At 36.2% G+C, this 20,177-nt stretch overlaps 1 protein-coding gene across 1 annotated transcript in view; it reads left to right on the forward strand.

The window, feature by feature from the left end:
* LOC112966622 (metabotropic glutamate receptor 8-like) overlaps window positions 1–18,517 on the forward strand; it is a 204,551-nt gene extending 186,034 nt beyond the window's left edge. Inside the window, exons 8-9 of the mRNA XM_026066938.1 lie at window positions 13,003–13,249; window positions 18,468–18,517. Of these exons, the coding sequence (XP_025922723.1) occupies window positions 13,003–13,249; window positions 18,468–18,517 (297 nt within the window). The remainder of the gene's footprint in view (window positions 1–13,002; window positions 13,250–18,467) is intronic.
* The last annotated feature ends 1,660 nt before the right edge of the window (window positions 18,518–20,177 follow it).

The raw sequence follows: 20,177 nt of genomic DNA on the forward strand, positions 1-20,177 counted from the left end.
TATGCTCTAGGTGACCCTGCTTGAGCAGGGGGGTTGGACTAGATGATCTCCAGAGGTCCCTTCCAACCTCAGCGATTCTGTGATTCTGTGATTATGTCTATACTACCGCTTCAAGGGTTCCCAAATCCAGATGTCTACACTGCCCATGTTTTGGAGAATGCATTCCACCATTTCCTCCCTCACCCAGAAAAGTTCCCATGTAAAGGAAATGCAGGCATGCACTTCGGATGGAAGCTGTAGTTGGTTTTGAAGGTGAGGTACCAGGACTCCATGGCATGATGTAACACTTTCAGAAAAATAAGTATTCATGAAGCCAAAATAAATGAGGCAGTTTCAGTCACATTACAAACAGCTGGATTGAATCATGCTGTGGAATGGCAGGATTGGGCTTGAACAGAAGTATGACTGGTCCTAAATGAGATAATTGATGATGTGCTTTGTCTGGTGGCAGGCTGTTGCAACTGACACAGGCTGCATACAGTCATAAAACAGTCCTGCCTGTGCCTGCAGGAACAATCAATCATATGTGTGTGGGTGTGTGTGGGGTGGGGACCTGGCACTAGTCCTGTGGCACTAAAGAGTACTTCCCTGGTGCAGAACTTTCTTCAGGTTAAGAATATGCCACTACCTCTCTTTCTATGCATGACCCTTATTTGCTTTTTTTTTATTTGTTTGGTGGGCATAAAGATCAGTTGTATCTGGTAAATGGAGCCATCAAGTGAAAAGGTATCTTGGAATTGTAATGAAAATGCATCAGAGGTGTGTTAGGGAGTCAAAAGGCCAAGTTTAAATTATAAGGTTATGCTATTGATGTAACTGGGTGGGAGAAATGAAGACGTTTGTCCCACGTGCCGATTTCTCTTCTTGATAGATCTGAACCTGGGCAGACATGAAATAGTGGTGAGCTTTTACGAGGTCTGCTCTCTAAGAAGAAAGGAGTCCATAAATGCAGGGCATTATAGCACATTGGTTATAGAAATCAGATAAGCTTTTACATAATCTTAAGGAGCCAGCTACTCTCTTTCTCTTCTGAACTGGTGTACTCTGGGCATTTGGCTAGATAAAAGGTACACAGACAGTGGGGGAAAAGAACTGAAATTTTGCATCTCTGCATTATTCTGAGCTCAAAGAAAAAATGCCCAAGTGAAATTCAGGGTATTTATAGCCACATAGCTAGAAACCAATAAAAATATTGTTTTGAATGGAACTGGCCAGGTTCTTACAGCCATCATGAACCATCATGAAGGGACACTAAGACATACCAAAGCCAAGTTCTGATTGCTAAGCTGCCTGGACTCTGCTAATTTGTCTGGAGCACTGTCTTCTGCTTTTTGTCATATTCTTTGACATTCTTTATGTAAATGAATTCTGTGGAGCAAGGATAGTTGCTCTGTGTTCAGAGTTTGTGCACTTCCTATATAGAGTTAGTGTGAATACATTGCATAAGACATTTTATATTGCTGCTGTTCGTATTAGACTTTTACTTATGATACCTTTTTCAGTACATAGCAGTTTTCTTTGAGTGCAGTTGGTGGGTCACCTGCATTTCAGCAATAGTGTAGGTTGTACTCACGTGTGACAAATACAAGAGAAAATTTATGTTAGAGGCTTCTCTCTGTTTCTGTATTCCTAGTGCCTCCAACAGCTTATAAACTAATTGCCCAAATGCTGTTTCTTTCCCCTAGTTACCTTTCTGTCCTTAAGCTTCTCCCAGTTGTTGTCTCTGCCCCAGGAAATCCCTGTCCTCTGCTTCTGTTTTGGATAACCTAGATTATGATTTTTGGCCTGGAACATAAGGCAGCATGAGTTATTTCAAAATTCCTATTTGAAAAGACTTATTTTGAAAAGTTTTTTTTTGAAACTGCTTTTGAAGAGGACTTTGAAAAGGATGTGGATTAGATGCAGCATAGAATAGCTAGTGTAGCATAGTGTACAGCATAATGTAGAATAGTGTATAGCATAAAACATACAATATGCACTGCACTTTAAGAAGCTTGGGCCTAATTCTGAAATCCAGTTCAAGTTAGTGGGAGTTTTTTCCCTGCTTCAGAACTAGGTAGGGAATTCACAATGGGTTTCTATGAAGAATGAAATCTGAGAGGAAAGGTTTACTGGAGCAATGTCATAATGAATTATGTAACAATAACAGTCAAAGTACCAAGGCAAGTAAACACTCAAATGGATCTGGTATAGATTAATAGTAAAGAAGGGAAAATACTTTTATAATGCACATATACTTAAGTCCAATTGTGACCACTTACGCTGCAGTTTATTTCTTCTTCTAAAAAGTGGGAAGAAAACTAATGAAAAAAATGCTTTTATTAGCTAATGGTTTTTTGGCCAGTTCCCCACTTGGAACAATTCACTTTAAATTCATTGAAGTCAAAACAGCAACCATCTGTGGATTCATCCTGCTGTCATTAAACTTATTCTGACATAAGGAATGAACTTGACAAACATTTCTAGATATGGCTAGTACCTGAATACAGTCATTTTAAGATTTCCTTTCATAAATTGCAATTGAAATGCATGCAAAGGGCTAAAGGCACTTATTTGATTGTTTGTTTTTCTTTTTGTTGTTCCATTTTAGCTGCTTCTTTGCTCATTACATTATTTCCATTAGCATAATGTATTGGTTATGTTTGCACAGCTTTTTCTGCCAAAGGCTGCCTGCAGTTGTACAGCCATTGGGGTAACCAGCTGTTACTTATTTAAGCCTCCATCATTTTGTATGACAGAATAACTTAATTATGCCCTGCTTGAAGATGCTAAATAAAATTATCTTCTGAACAAGTGTACTTCATTTAATATTTGTCTCTATCAGGTACTTGAACTCTGACGCTTAAGCCATATGCACTAAATAAATAAACACACTATAAAAGTAAACCTAGTAGCAAGTTAATTATTACAGAATTAGAGGTTGTTTTATAGAATTTCTAGAGCACGGTTATTTCTTTAGTTAACTCATTATGCATATTTAAAGGACTTCAGAAAACCAGGAGTAAATTGCAGTTAGTAGTAGCATAATAAGCTGGCAGTTAAAGTTAACAATTTTTTTCTAAGCTTTGTGAATATGGGAAACAGATCTTCAATAAATGCTGATCATTAAAAAAAGACAGGATTGTAATATCTATAAATTACAAATCTGGACAACAAATAAGATTGCTTGCTACTCAGCAAGCTAATATTCTCTAGTTCTAAGAATGTCTCAGTCAACAGCAATGGTCTCCTTGTGTTGCAGAATGTGATTTAGTTTTTATTTTAAACCTGGAGTGTGAGTCATCAAACTCCACTATTTTCTTTTTCCTGGTAGTGTCTTTCTTCAGCTCTCTATAAAGCAACTTTCTTCCCTTTTTCATCACTAGACAATTATGCATATGAAAGTGACAATTTTGGTGTTGCCAACTGGCTTCTTGAGTTTTGAGTGTTCCAAAATGTCAGCTTCCATATTTTGAAATGGAGTATAATTGAAGATGTGCCAAACTACATGAATTTATTTTGAATAGATGCCCATCTGCCACATTAGCTACCTGATTTAGCCTTTAGACAAATACAATCTGCATTCAAAGTAGATATCTAAAGATTGAATTGATTAATAAGAGATGCCTTGTATAAAATACACTTTTGCTAAAATTATAAAAGTAAAAATATAAAATAATTCTCTAAACTGTGCTGTATCTTATCTAGGTGTATTGATTTATGTCATGCAAATCAGAATGCTTTTGAACAAAGAGAGTTATGATTGCTAAGTATTTGAAAGGAATATGAAAGTGATTTGTAGGCTAGAATATAGCAGCCCAGCAGAACATAGTAGAAAATCTCTGTAAATCTTATAATAAGGGAACAATTTTTATAAATAAAACTGGAAACAAAGGTGAAATTCATGCTTGTACAGAGTACCCAACTGTAGCCCAGTAAATATGATTTTGCCATTAGCAGTAAAAGGCCACAGATTTTGTATTGACCTGACAGCACGAGGTCTCGGGACCTGCTTGGGTTTGTCTCGAACTTGTGTTAATTGTGATAACAACTATCTAGCAGTCAGGTGATTATTGCCTAGCAAGCTTCACCTTAGCTCTGTGAATATAGTATATAGTAAAGATCTAACAAACCTGTGCAGTCAGTGAGTAACAAACACTTAATTTTAATTGGGACTGGGAGGAGATATTATGTGACTTTAATGAATAGTTAATGTATGAAGATAGACTGACCATAGCTGGGAACTAATTTAAGAAAGATCAAATAAGTAGACCGTGTTAGAAAATTCATAAAAATAACCCCAAGTGGGCCCAAAACTGAGGAGGAAGAAACCCCCATCATAATATCATACACCTTCTCCTGGTTAAGGACTCAGGATGCTGATGACTCCACATAAACTCCCCTTCCCTCTAGCCATCTTCAGAGGGACTGAATCTAGTGTCCTTAGGAACTGAAGGAACATGAGAGTGCCACTGGAGAAAAGGCATTGATACTAGGAAGCTTATGTACAACAATTTTAGCTAGATTATTAATGAGACTTTTTTGTCATAATTCAAAAATTTGGACTATAAGTGCTAGTATCACTGTAACTGGATTAATAATAATGTTTATTGTAGTTTTGATTAGACTGTTAAGATTTTAATTAGACTAACAACCGCTTCTTGATTTGGCATTTTGCCTATGAGAAGATCTTGAATGTAACACAATATACGATAAAAATCCTACTTCTACACTATGTTGAAGATTCAATTAATCTATAACATATGAACTACTTTTGAATAATCTCCTTCTTCAGGTTTTCCATGCATGGAAGACTTTTCTGGTATGGCTATTTAATATTGACATTGCTTTTACCAGTATTTGGCAATTTCTTAGCTTAGTTTTTCTAACTGTGAGTACCTACTTGGAGTACAATTTGAGCTTTCAGGGCTCAGCATTCCTGAATATGAGAATCAACATATACATTACAGCAGACCTGGTACAGATTGGTTTTCGATCAGTGGTTGGCTACTGTGGCTTTGTCTGTAGTAAGGATGATGAGATGAATGGGGCCTTGAGAAAACATAATACCATAATAAACTGGAGTGGTGTGATATATGTAGGTTGTATGGTAATGTGATATCTGACTTATATTATGAGAAGGAAAAAGATTTCCTATTGATATTGCAAATGATTTTGAAGATTTACAAGGCAATACATAGCATTTTCTATGACACCTGTCTTGAAATTTTAAGGATGGACCACAGTACAGAAGCAGACTTTAGTTTATTACTGTTCTAAGTAAAAAATTATAATAAATGTTGCAGTTAAAATAAAGCTGAACTGTGACTTTTTTAATCTTCAAAAATGTTGCTTATTCCCAAAGAGTAGAACTTTTGATAGTGCAACACTTGTTTCAAACTAATCTTCACCATCTTTGCCATAAAACAGTGTAATTTGAGATGCCAATATACTATGATGTTATCTATAAAGCCACAGGCTGGGTCTACAGATGTTACATACCACCAGAAAACTTTTTCAAATGTTTCAATTACAGAAAAGAAAAAGCGTCTGAAATTTGTATAGTGAAACAAATGGAAGGGAAAGGAACAAGCCCAAGGAAGTAAAACAGGCAAAAAAATATATTTTCTAGAATTTTATGATAAAAATGACATTTGCTAAAAGTAATGACAATGAGCATTAGTTTCCACATAGTTCCACGTGAACATAGGCTCTATCTAAGCAAGTAAATACATGTTGCTAAGACAATTCTCAGGCTATGAAACCAGTTGGCATGGTCTAGCTAGGTTGATGCTTTTAAAATCTCTTAGACTTTCAGCTAGAACAGAGAGGGCATATCTGTACTACCTAAGGAGAATAGTCTCAAACTATGGGCAAACTCCTGGGAGCTGTCTGGGAGAGCGTGAGCTGGCCCAGGCCCAGGCCCACTCATACTGGGAGTGCTCTCAATTTATGGTATAGGCAATTACAATTTAACTGTGTAGGCAATAAAGTTCTAGTGCCCAGGTATAGACCTTAACATTGTTTAATTTAGTACTATAGATGTACTGCTAGAGTATTATATTTACATTAATTGTTTTCCAGAACCAAGAGCCCTAGAGGTCAACTATCATTGTTTTTATATATCATATTTTGTTAGGAAATGAAATGAGGAGATATTCAGTGTTGGACAACCATTATTCGTCCAATAAAGTTGTTCCCAAATGAAAGGATATGATAGTGAAGCTTGGTGGAGCGAACATTTAATTTCCAGTTCCAGGACTTGTCTTTGTTTGCGATAGAGTGATCCTGCTCTACCTCTGTGGTAAAATCAGGTATTGAGGAGTCACTAAAAAGTGTTTAGATGAACTAAGGTTAATTTTAGGTATGTGATGAAAATACACTTTGGAGGAAAATTCTGTAAGTTAAAGACTTAGATTATTTGTGATCTATAAACTTTGCAATGTGCAGCTGTGGAAAATACAATTTTTCAACAAATCTGCATTTGCCTTCCTTAAAACAGTAAATACAATGCTAAAAAGCGACATGGTAAAGCCATTCCTTTCTCTGCATGAAATAATTTACAAATAGAAAGGAATACTTACAAATATTACAAGAAAGATCAAAATCAAACTTAAAGGGGAAAACATCGAACAGTGAAACTATTACCATAATTTAGTTTCTGATGTGTGGGTATATACAAATTCCACTGAGGCTGCAAGATTTCATAGCTACTCAAGCATCCAGGCTTTTATGAAAGTTCATACTTTTTGAAGCTGACACACATTCAATTTGAAATCTATCATTAGATCTTCCATTTCTCTGAAAATTTGTGAAGACACCTGAAATGTACAGATAAAAAGAAAGAGGATTTGTTTTCCTAATTTTCTCTTCAATGTACAGAATCATAGCCTACATTTACTGCTTGAGATAATAAGCAAATGACTGTGGTACTTTCATGTTACTGAAGACTTTGACTTTTTCTCTCACAGACTCATTTTAATTAGTAGTTTTGTAAATAATATTTTTTAAAGTTAGAAGCAATATATATGTTCAGGAGTTTCCCATGTTTTCTAACTGAAAAAAGATTTGAAGAAAACTTGTTCCATGAAGTGTATCTTATATTTGGAAAATAAACTTGTTATGTCAATGAGAAAAACAATGAGAAATTACTTGCACCTGTAATATTTTTCTTCAAGAAAAGGTGAATTTTCTTCTCACAGGCCCAAGTATAGAAGTGTGTTGTGCAATGAAAGCAATAAAAATCCATCAGTGCAAGCTTATGTGTGGTGGGGTAGAGGTACTGCAGAAAAGTAGGAATCCTTTTGGTTAGTTATTCTAACTCAGCCCATTGCCAGCATTGCAACCTCCCTGTTTTCTAATATATTTGCCTGCAGCCAGCCTTTTCCATAGTGATTCTTTGTATGAAATCCATTCCACAGTGTGTCTTTCTGCTCTGTGAACATGACTGTGACACTGTAGGTCTTGTCGTCCAATCAGCTATTTAGCAAGCAGCAACACATGCAAAACCAATTGTAATGTGCATGTGCATGACTTTAAAAGGACAGGCTTTTTCTGAGTACTCTAGATTCTGCAGGTAAGGATGGATGGCTATGAATGCTTTCAGTGTTATACTGAGTCTGAAAAGACTCTTGCTCTCCCCACCATAAACTGAGAGGGGCTGTTTTGCTGTCTTCCCAAATCTGTGGGAAGTATGCAGATGGATGGCATGTATCTTTATTGCATCATGTATCATTTTCCTTCTGGCTATAAATGCTCTGATAAAGGTTTCCAAGAGCTGACAGTGAGGGCAAGTGCAGGGGGAAGGAACGAGAGCAGAAAGCCATTCTGGGAAAGGGAGATTGTTGCAGCTCTGGCCTAAAAAAAGAACTTGGCAGAAGGATCCAAGAAGATTCACGGAGGGGAGAGGAGCTAGTGGCATAAAGTATTTGATAATAAGGATGAGAATAAAATTAAACCACAATTCCATCTTCTGCAATGATACACACTGTGTTACCAGCAGCGTGGGACAGGTTGAAGAGTGCCTGTCTGGGTATATCTGTTTGAGCAGTGTAGGTCAGGACCCACTATTAGATACCTAGGCTTCTTCAGTCTAAGGAGAAAGGCAATCCTAAAGGGCAAACTATGCAGAATTAGCCAATAAGGGACCTTAGATCAGCTGTGTGGTTTTAAACTCTCACTTATTTTTGGAGGGTGAGCAGTTGACTTGGAACTACATTAGGCACCTCTGTCAGTTTGAGATGTGAGTTAGAAAACTTGAACCAAAGTGGAAAACTTAGATTTGGTTCACTCAAGAAATTATAATAGCCACATCTCCCACCTCTCTAGGGTATACTGTTAAAATCAGATTAGGGAACAGGCTGGGTGGGAGATATCCTCTATTTGATCTATTAAAACTGAGTAGAAAGGCAAAATAAATAGGGTGAGAAAAACAGCAAGTCTGGAGGGAGTCTGAATGTAATCTTATCTGTGGGAGTAGGAGAGAACTCAAACCAAGGAAGCAATCTGGACAAAAGTTGTGACATTACTACTATCTTTTTTTTTCCGCTTTAATAGAAGAGATTGCCTTGTGTTGAACTCGAGGCATGCTGTGTGCAAAGCACTGCCTCTGCATGCACCCAGTGGGATCCCACTGGGGACTTGGGGGATATTTACAATTCTAAGCAGTGAAACCTAGCTGAGAGGTAGTCACTCAGCTCCCTACATTGGGGAACTTTTGTACACATAGCAGCTTAGATGCATAGAAAATTTTCAGGTTACCTAGGAGACATTAATTAAGTTTTAAGTACTTCCAAATTTAGTAAGCCATTAAAGTATGTGTTTTTTTAAAACTCATTTTGAGATGCCAGAATTTTTCCAATGTCACATTTTAGGTTTCAAAGGAGAACAAAGGAAATAGATATGCCTAGAAACCCTAGCAGAAGATAGAAATTCCTTAAATAGTCATACAGACATTATCTATTTTACCTGCTGAGGCAGTCAGCAGCTATGTCACCAAGCATGCAGGATTCTTCTGAGGAGGAAAGAGTCCAGGTCATTTGTGAGTCAGGCAGATAACGTGTCTGAGTGCGGATACAGAGTCTATCTACATCATTTACAAGGGACACTTTCTGCTGTGAGGGATCCTTTGTCACTTATGGAGGCAGAAAATGGTCCTGTGTCAGCTCTGGGGTGTGGGGAATGGAGAAAGGAAGGTATTTAGGTCTCAAGTTTTTCTCATAGTGTAAAGGGAAGCAAGATTTTTTTTTTTCTGTGATACTGTGAATTTGGTTTTCCATCTTATATCTTCTGACTGTCAAGAACAAGGAGAATAGATATAGCAATCTTTGTTATATCTAGGAAAGGCTTTATTGGACAAAAAGGTTGTAGTTGAGAAAGGATTTTAGTGTGAGGAGTGTTGAAATTCATTTCTGTGTAACCATGAATTGTTGTGAAAAAGAGACCTTTATGCTCCTATAACTTAGAGTGAGCTACCATTGTGAGACACATGAAAAATTATTCAGACCTCATATGTTATTAAACTGAACTACTTTTGTTGCTACTTGATTTTTAGAGCAGATAATTCTGTAAAACTTATAGGTAGTTATTGCTCCCAGAATAATAAAAGTACCCAGAATGCACAGCAATAAAAAGTTATTGTCCCTTTGTCAGGGATAAAACAGAAGATAAGTCAGACAAAAGTCAAAGCAACAGTATGGCATCATGATGCTTGCTGGACTTCTTCTTCATCAGCATGCAGGAAGGGGGATTCCAAAGCTGGAAGATATTAACAAGAGACATTCCTGTCTTACATACAGACTCTCTGACTGGATTTGTACAGTCATGGTCATTGCCTTCACACTATTAAACTGACCATTCAAAAAAAAAAAAAAAAAGGAAAAAGAGATCAGAGCAATAGAGTGTAGTGATCACAGGAACTGACAGCTTGCCTCCATCTGAGTTTACAATTGCATGGAAGTGTATGGAGTCAGATTCATGTACACACACAAAACATGTACATGTAAGTATGTACATTCAAAGCCTTCCTCTCAAACCCTGGCAAGTTTCTTGATGTCCTTCTTTCTCATTAGTTTCATTAAAGAGTAAGCAGTAAGAATTATCCTTGCAAAACAGCATCCTTGAGGCCTCTTGAGTCTCTAAAAATTATATTCACTGTTTTAAAATTGTTCTTTCAGAAAATTCCCAACTGGCTCTAATGCTAATGTTTCAATATATCTAGGGGCTAGTCCAAAAATACAGCAATCATTATAAATAAATCCCACTGCATAAGAACTGTAATCTGCAACATGAAAGAATCTGTAGTTTGGGGTTTTTTAAACAGGCTTATGTGCTGATCATTTCAATTAAATCCATAAAAAATACGCATTAGATGTAATGATATAACTCATGTAAAATATCTGTTTCAAAGTGCATTGAAAACCATGGACTCTCATTATTGCATGATCAAGTTTAGGGTTTGGTTCCCATTTGAAGCTTACTTGAATATAAAACTTCAGGCAAAGATTGTTTCTCTTTAGCATTTGTGAGAGTTTGGTACGTTGGGATCTCTTATCTCAAATAGACCTTTGTGATCTACCATAATGCAAATATGTGTTGCTAATATGATTATTACTACTACATGAATTTATATATTTCACCACATAACACTCAGAAGTTCTTTATTTGTACTCCTGTGCATATGACCTTTTTTCTATAACTCTTATACTGAACCACAAAAGAAAGACCAGTCTTATGGGTCAGATATTTGATAAGAACTTAAAAAAATGTTCAGATGCCAGTCATTGTTACAGATTTCTTGGATGAGGCTCAGCTAGTCACTTAATATCCATGGATTTGGATTTTCAAAAATAGTAAGGCTTCAAAAAAATATTTTTTACATCTAATGGAATTTTCATATGCCCTACAGTGAATTAAAGGTCTTATTTGCATTGATCTCAGTTTTGAAAATCCTATTAGCAAATATCTATATCACCCTTATGAACCAAAATTGCTTTGCTTTGGGACACCACTTAATGCAATGCTTAACCCTGCAAGCCACTGCTATACCAGTTTATTTGGACATCAGCCCAAAGGGTTTAAAGAGAAATAGCTGTCATTGGTGCCATTTGTATGTAAACATGCATCTGCACAGAGCTCCTTTCATAGAAGTCTGAAAAAACCTGCGTATTAATGTAGTTGTGTGAGGTTACCATTAAATGTGTTCATGCAAAACATAGGTCAAGGTCTGCTTTCAGGCACACCACTGTCAATTCAGAGATTGAAAGGAATGAAGTTATTTCACTGATGTGAGAAAAGACTGTATTGTATGCTTTTTCTGATGTATTAGATTGATGTATTATTGAAATGAAGGAATATGTTGCTTCTGTCACTTTCCTTGGCACAATGGGAAATCTTGATTGTCTTATCTGTCTCATGCACATAGCTGTCCATGAAAACAGGTTCAACCTCTTACAGACTTTGAAGCATGGCCAGTCTTTTTTAAGGAGTAGATTGGAGTATTCCTCAGTTTACAGTAAGATTTGGCAGGTTTTCTATACAATTATAGAGTTCCTCTGCAGAATGGTTCAGAGTGAGAGTTCGTACTATAGAAATACATTTGTCACATTTCTCACCTAACAGTGCTTTAAGTGAGAGCAGAGATTGTGATCTCTAAGGAAGAAGTATCTAATGAAAAAACTTTGTTTGTAAGTTGAAAATACATTCAAAAATGAGCAACTGTTATGGTGACTGCACACCGACTTCTTACATCTCTACTTTTCTGCCACAGGCTAAGTTACCTGAGGGCACTTACCAGCAGTAAAACCAGTTAATCTGAAGTTGACATTCTTGGCAGCAACTCAGTACCTTATCTTCAGGTTAACATGATAGTATCAACGAGTGCTTAAAATCATGCCTCATTACAATGTCAGTGAATCTGCTGCCAAGACAATGAACAGATTTTATTCCGTCTCATAGAAAGGATGGATTGAGTATCTTTTAGCAACATTATTACTGAGAGAATTCTTATTTATTTTAGCAAACCATGCAGAATTGTAACTAAAATTGTTGTCTCATATACCTTAGGGGAAATAAATGTTGAACAGAGCTACAATAACTATTTTTAATGTGCTATCAGAATACTTCTCCAAATAAAAAAAAATCCTCTTCTTTCTGCTTTTCTCACCATGGAGTGATCATTGTAATTTCCTTTTATGGGACTGTGGAAGATCAGAATTGCTTTCTTTCAGTAGGTGATAGTGAACAATAGACAAACTCACTCTGAAATGACAGATTTTTCCTGTGTCTCTATAGGGAATTGAGGTCCATTGTAATCTGTTTTCCTGGTTCCCTTGTTATTTGATTTCCTATTTACAAGGAATGTGGCATATTAACATATTTATTATATGCCACAGAGCATTGTGACTAGAATTCAACAGTAATGTGGAAACATTAAAAGCAAAACCACCACCACCAACATCAGAAAAATAAAAACCCAAAACACCTCCAACAAACCCGATAATATTCAAGCTTCACTATGGAGAAACTCATTTTCTTGTATACTTGAAATGCAAATGGTATATCAAAGATTTCTCATCAGATTCTGCGTTATGCCTGTGGCCAGTTGAACCATGCGGCACACACTGCTGAATCACCAAATGGCATATTGTTGTAGAGGCTTTTGTGTATTAAAATAGATGATACAAGGCTAACCTTATTGTCACTGCTTGTATACTGTCCCTGTACAGACATATTTGTTTATCATCTGAAAATGCAGTTGCTACAGCAGCTTGATTATGTTTATGGGAATGAATAAGCATTATGTATTTCTCTTGATGTTAAAAAAACCCAACAACATAAAGAAGCTATATTTGTCTATAGTTAAAGACAACTTAAGTGAAAGATCCTTCTGATGTATGTACAGAAAAAAAAAGAATGTGATATTGGTTCCTTGGCCAGCTAGTATTTTTAAGATAATTTGCCTTTATATGTTAAATCAATATTACAAACAATGATTTTCATGTTGTTGTTTCTGTCTCTTCCCAGATGTACATCCAGACAACAACACTTACTGTCTCCATGAGTTTAAGTGCTTCTGTGTCTCTGGGCATGCTCTACATGCCCAAAGTTTATATTATAATTTTTCATCCAGAGCAGAATGTTCAAAAAAGGAAGAGGAGCTTCAAGGCTGTAGTGACAGCTGCCACAATGCAAAGCAAACTGATCCAGAAAGGAAATGACAGACCAAATGGCGAGGTCAAAACTGAACTATGTGAAAGTCTTGAAACCAACAGTAAGTCATCTGTAGACTTTCCCATGGTCAAGAGTGGCAGTACTTCCTAATAGATGTACGTTCACTTGAAAGCACTTTCTTTTAGTAATAAATTTCATTCTTTTTTTTTGCTTGTTTTGCGTGAATCCAGAGATGTGTCAGAATTCATGTACTGATCAGTGCAGGAATGCCTAGAGTTGTTTCAAACAAACTGTTTTTTATGGGTGACAGGAGGCTAGTAAAAAAAAAAATCATGAACAGATTTTGGAAAGCCACATCTTTTTAAAATGATCTGTTTTAGCTAGTGCTAATTTGATGTGTTGTGCATTCTGTGCCATTTGCGATATGTTCTGACAGTTCATGAGGTGTATCTGTGGTCATCACTGTATATTCAAAACTAAAAGGCTGTTGAAAAAATACAATGAAAACAGCTAATATTGTTTTTTTGCTTTAGAGTTAGATATGGAAGTGAAAATAGTCCTTCACTTTTCTACCTTGAGTTAATATTTATTGTTAACTTGTCCATCTATCACAATTCATAAATGGTACTGTTGCTCCCCAGAATAACACTTTTCATCCAAGTCTTTGTTGTAGTCTTGTTCATCTTGGTACAAAAATGTAATAATTCATATACAACTTAATCATTATATGTTCTTATTTGTCATGGGTTAGTAATGAGAAGAAGTTCTTGAATCTTGGCACATCTCTAAATTGCTCTGGTATGGAAGAGAACAGTGGTCATAGCTTCCATTCCACTGCATGACGTACAGTCTTGTAAACTGGACTTCAGAATTTTTATATATATATATATATATATATATATATTTGAATAGAGCCAGTAATTTTATCCCCGGGTTAGTAGTGAGAGAGAATCAGTTTCTATCAAGGAGTTGGTTCCATGGAATGGACAGCTGCTGTTACAGTTAAAGACTAATTTTTCAGTCATTGTACTGAAAATGAGTTTTATGAATTTTCATTACTTTTTTATGATGTTGACAAGAAATTGAAGAATGCTATTTCGCTTGTGCACATTCAGACAAACCAGCACCAAGTTTACATAAAAATATTGTACTTATTTCATAAAAATGCAACCCCCCACTGAATTCAATCAGAGTTTGCTGGACTGAGGACCAAGTAAAAATAGTCCATAGGTTTACCATAGCATAGTTGCTGATGCATGGAGCATACTGAGTGCAAACAAATTAACTTGCAAAACTTGTGACCCTTCAAAATGTGTAAATCTGCCAGTCTGAGCTATGAGTTTCTACAGCTTCAGATTAACACATATAACAGAGGACAGAAGAAGAAAGATGATGAAATTCCTTGTGGCTCAAATAACAGAATGGAAATAGGAAGAACTCAATACTTTCACAAATCTTCAGAAGCCACCAAAAGAAAATGCAGAAGGAAAAGAGGGGTGGATTTTGCTGAGTTTGCAAAATGATCAGCTTCTGAGGAAAGGTCAAAGGAGGGCTTCCACAGTAGGAGGAGGAAGAGAGTTAGTAAGAAAGTCTTGTGTATCTGATGTTTTTCTACTGTACCTAATTAAGAAATGCTGTATCTGGGATTCTTTAAACTGATTATATAAAATTCATGGGAACAGCTGCTCTTGGAAGCAGGTTTGCTTCCCCAGTAGTGTGATGTACACAGGGTAATGCTTATTTACTGTACTCTAAAATTGTTTTCAGCAGTAGCTTATCTGTATAATCATAAATTCACTGGGAGTATATCCTGATGAGGCTTTGATCCATGCATGATAATACTCCATAGGCAAAAATTCAGAGTCAAGTCATTTGTAATTTAAGGAGTTGTAGCTGTGTAATTGAGCTCTTGGCCAAAGATGGATTTTGCACTTTTCAAAAAGTGTTCTGTATTCATTGGATTTGAGCATCTTCCCTCTCTTCTGCCAAAACAGTTACTTTCAAAAAAACTTTTGGAGGTTCCTGTGAATTCTCAGTGCATATGCAAAACAAATGGTTTTCCCTAGGTCAAAAGTAACAACTCCTCAACACTGCATAATTTCTTCTTGTAGTGACACCATGCAAGGTAGATTTTTCTTGTTGATGATAGCATATGAAAGTGATCTAGAAAATAAGGCTGTTCCTGGTATTCTAGAAGTGGATAGTGAATGTTTCCCTTCACTTCCCAAGCACTAATACTGGTTATGATAATGGTACTAAGTGAGAAATTAGATGAAACAGGTAATTCCTTTAGCTTTCAAACTGAAGAGAACTCTTTTCTCTCTAGTTCATTCTCTTGCATGTAACTGCTTCCTATTCATGTTGTCCTCCACAGGAACATAAGCCTCTCTGATATGGAAAAATATATATGTTCTGTGGAAAACATTGCATCTGGGACACAGAATGAAGAAAAAAAGTCCATATGCAATTGCAGAGGACATAACAATGACAACTACTTTAAATGTATATAGGTCAGCCCACAGTAACATTTCTAAATTGCATTAGATCCTCTATCATATTATTCTTTTTCTCTTTGTTTCATTCCAACATCAATGTAGTAACTGGAGCTAGAAAGATTGTTCGTTCCAGAAATATTTTGAGCCAAGTTTGCTACTTTTTATGGCCATCTGAGCTTGCCAAATGTGGTGCATATTATTACTATGAAATGCTAACAGTTTTAAAGACCAGGACACCAGCTGCTAAAGCTTTCAGATCCTCAAACAGGAACTGTAGGGTTATTGTAGTGAACTGTAAAGACACAATATTTATCAAGTGAAAAAGTGTTTGGATATGAGATTAGATTTATCACATTTTGAACTAGCATCAACACTGGCTTTCCCTGCTATCATTTTTTAAAGTGATGACACTCAGAATAAACAACGATAAATTCTGTTTCTTGATCAATTCTAGATTAGATCTGTCAAAACTATTTAGGCATCAGACATACAACCAAGTTATAGCAAATTAATAAGTTACTCTAAATCAGCTGATGTGTAGTAACTATTTATTTGTGTGCTTTGAGCTTCTTGCAAATGTCCTCACATAATTCAGTTTACTAAGTTATGATAAATCCGGTTATGTTATATTGCTGTGGGCTAAAAGCATACACATGAAAAGTTATCATGGAACTCAGCTGATACAGGGTAATGTGTTAAGCTAGCTTAACCTGATCACATATCTGAGCCTATATTCAAAACGAGGGAAAAAATGAGGCTCTGCTCTCTTCATCCCTTTGTTCCCAAATGTGCAGAATTTGCAGATGTGCATTTATTTGTTATTTCTTAACTGGGCACAAAATCCTTTTATGTTCTAAGGAACTTTGTGCCATTTCAGCAGTCCTGCGTTATTCTCAGAAGGAACTTAAAGGGCCACAGGAAAAATAGAATCCTCTTAAAAATCCAGCTGTGGGAGCATGGGAGAGTTCAGATGGAAGCAGTGCATCCCATCTGAAAGATCTGAAAGATGTAAATGAGGCTATATTTGCTTCAAGTGTCCCAATACATTCAAATAAAGCTATTTCATGTCAATACTGGAATACTACAATCGCTCAGCAGATTTATGTGACAGACTCAGTGTGCTAAGAGCAATCATCATTTCACGCATTAGCTCTTAACCAGACACAAAATGTTTGAGCTACCTATGCAGGTGAGAGTAAGAAATATTCTGTTTTGCAGCTTCCTTTTGATTATCCCTTCTTAAAAAAAAAAGTCTAGTGACATATGAATTATAATGGTCTAGTTCTGCTGTGTCTTCCAAAATGGCAACTGCAAGATTAAAATAAAATTCCTCAGAAACCTGCAGAAAATATGAAGATGAAGCAACCAGCAAATTTAATTATTTATACTACCTAATATCATTTTGCAGCAACTTTAGTGAGAAGAGGTACAGGAGAGGGAAACAGTCATTTCTTAGTTTCTGTAAATCTGTTCTTCCAAAATCATCACCAGATTGTTGTGTTGGATTTAGGAGACAGTAAGAAGAATTGTCTTCCTATCTCAGCCGTTCCTACCAGATTCTATATTAAAAAAAAAAAAAAATCAAGGAAGGAAGACAGATATGAGAATAGAATAAAGATCTTTGAATCTACAGACGAGACTATTTTTGTGCCATCAAATTATTTTCATCCTGCCAGCTGCAGTCCTCACTGTCATAAGCAGAACATGACTGTCGCAGATGGAAGATAAGATGTATATGGGAAGCCAAATTTTAATTTATGCAATGTGGCATAAACCTTATTTTAGAAACAAAAGAAAGACTCAGTCCCCCAGTAGTCTGATCTGCCTTATGCTCATCTAGTTTAGAATCAAGTAATTCTTGCCTGTGAATTCTAAAACCATTTCCCTCTTCCCACCACGATATGAATAGAGCAGTGGAGACTTGGCCATATTTTATTATGTAAAGGGATAAGATATAAGGGCTACAAGCCAATAAAAAAACTGCTACACAAGATTCACAGTTATTTTTACAATGGTAAAGGTGTTTAACCTTCCCCTTCTGAATCAGTGGTGTCAGCTTTGCCAAAGGGAGAAATGATCAACCTGAGGATACCACAACTGCATGGCAGCTGAAATACAGCCTAGACTTCTCTTAAACTTTTCCACTGGCTTACTTAAATGCAGATGCTTTGTGTCCAAAAGCTCACCAGAAAACACATGCCATAGGCACTAGTTACCCAGTTCCACTGACTTTGAGACTTTAGACTTTCCCACTTTAGACTTTCTTCCCTTCAAGGAGCTGGATGGACAGCCCATGACTACCTGCAAAGTTGTCTTCAGCCAATAGAAAAAAGAGAAAAAGTTAAGCTCTAGACTTAAAAAACTCTCTGAAGATCAGCTAAAATGATATCAGACAAATAATATGTTGAAATACTGTTACAGACATTTTAAAACCAATAGCAAAACAGAGGTAGCTGCTAACAGGTAACCTGCTGCTACATACAGGAGAAATAATCAAAGTATTATAGAAAAATTATGATTGTTTTTGTCAGGATCTTCCTTCTCCACTCAGTGTTGTGCTGTCCCTCTCTTGATCTCTGCTTCCCCAGACCATAAAAACAAAGTTATAACCAAAACACAGAACTTGAGATCCAACTAAGCTCACCACTTAAGTACATGCTTAAACTTTCTTAGATAATTCCATTAACATGGGCCATAATGTTTGGAAACGTAGTTGAATACTGACTGACTTCAAATGCTGAATTTGCTTCTTTTTCTCTTGCTTCTAAAAATCCTGAATTTTGTTTTTTGTTGTTGTTTGGTTTTGTTTTTTTTGGTTTACAGCTTCCTCTACCAAGACAACTTATGTCAGTTACAGCAATCAGGCAAACTAAGCAGGTCTGAAATTCACTGGGAGATCTGCAGGATGGGATATTACAGACAAAGACTTTACCACCACCAGAATTCTGTCTTGGAAATACCAGTAGACTACATTCAAATCAATAGCCAGTCTCCTAAAGGACAAGGATTAAACAAGAGGCAAAAGGTAAAAAGAGACAGGGGAAGGAGAAGCCCAGTTTTATCACACAGAAACTGAGTGTCAAACTTCTGAACTGTTCACTCAAAAAAGGAAGTAAATCACAAAAGGAAAACAAATGTTAGCTTGTGAAAAAAATGCTGTTGAAATAAACCATGTCTGATGTTATATTTGTAAGTACTTTTTTGTGATTGTGACAATTTCCTTTCCTGTCCTACATTGTTCAACTTGTATAAGAAGATGAGTTTGTTTCTTGTGATGGCTGACTGAATTAAGTCCAGGGTTATGCTGAAATAAATGCAATGGTCAACGCATGCTAATTTTTGTACAAAATAATTTATTTCTAATAATAAAGGAATGTTTTGCAAATGTTGAGACTTGTTTTGTTGCAGTTTTAAGGAAAAAAAAAAAAGTCCTTATACTGTTGTCTATTGTTTGTTTAGAATGTGCAGTAAAGGTGGGTGTACAAATAAAATAATAATCATTACATCAGAAGAATGCAGTGTAAACTATAAGCATGTGTGTGTGTGTGTGTGTGTGTGCACATGTGTATGCATGTGCATGCCTCCACATGTGTGTGTGTGTGTGTGTACTCAGCAGTGTGTGAATTTATTTGTTCAAAATTTTGTGACTATAATATACTTTAAAATGGCAGGATTTCTTTTCCTCTCCTCGCCCTCACAGTAAGTGTATTTTATATGTTTGTAAAGCAAACGAGTCCTGATGATTACTATTTTGTATGACCATATTATATTTTTGAACCTCCACCAATAGTTCTGATCCGTGTCATTTCTGGAACTTACAGTGTGTAAGACTATGTGGCAGCTAGGCTGGATTGGGCTAAAAGTCTGTTCAGCCTAGTATTCTGTGTCTGACGGGGAATGTAGTAGATGCTTATCTCAATAAAGGTGACTGAAATAACAGGAGAGAAATCAATGGAAAATTTGGAAAGCGGTAACCTAGTGGATAGATGTGTTAATGCCTTCTTAACACTTAAAAATCAAAGAAATAGACACCCATTTACAATTTTGACATCATCTAACTTTCCATGTCCAATGATTGTCTGTGCATTAGAAGTAATTGCACGAAGACAGAGAAACTCACGTAGTTATCTATCATGTTAATAAATACCTCCAGAGAAGTTCAAAGTAGACAGCTAGGGACTTTCAACTCTTTTGCTATATTTATGATGTTTTTTAACACTTTTTCACTCCATACACTACCTACCATTCGTCAAGTCAATGAGTCTTCACAATCAGGTGGCTGTTAAATGTTCTTTCTGTTGAATTAGCCTGGATAGTTCCTTGTGCTTTTTAACTCGTAGGAGCTATATTTTTGTAACATATTTTAAAGGAAGAGGCTGTAGTGGGTGCTGGATTTAATAAGCACAGGTTGAAGTATCTGAAACTGAATCACTTTCTGTTACAGTGTCAAGCTAAACTCCTGTGCAGTCAGCAAACTGCATGTAGTTAACTGTCCTGTCAGTGAATTTTCGTTTTCAAGACACTTTGACAAAA

This window comes from Apteryx rowi, unplaced genomic scaffold (genome assembly GCF_003343035.1).
Source record: "Apteryx rowi isolate R43461 unplaced genomic scaffold, aptRow1 scaffold_250, whole genome shotgun sequence".
NCBI classification, from domain to species: Eukaryota; Metazoa; Chordata; class Aves; order Apterygiformes; family Apterygidae; genus Apteryx; species Apteryx rowi.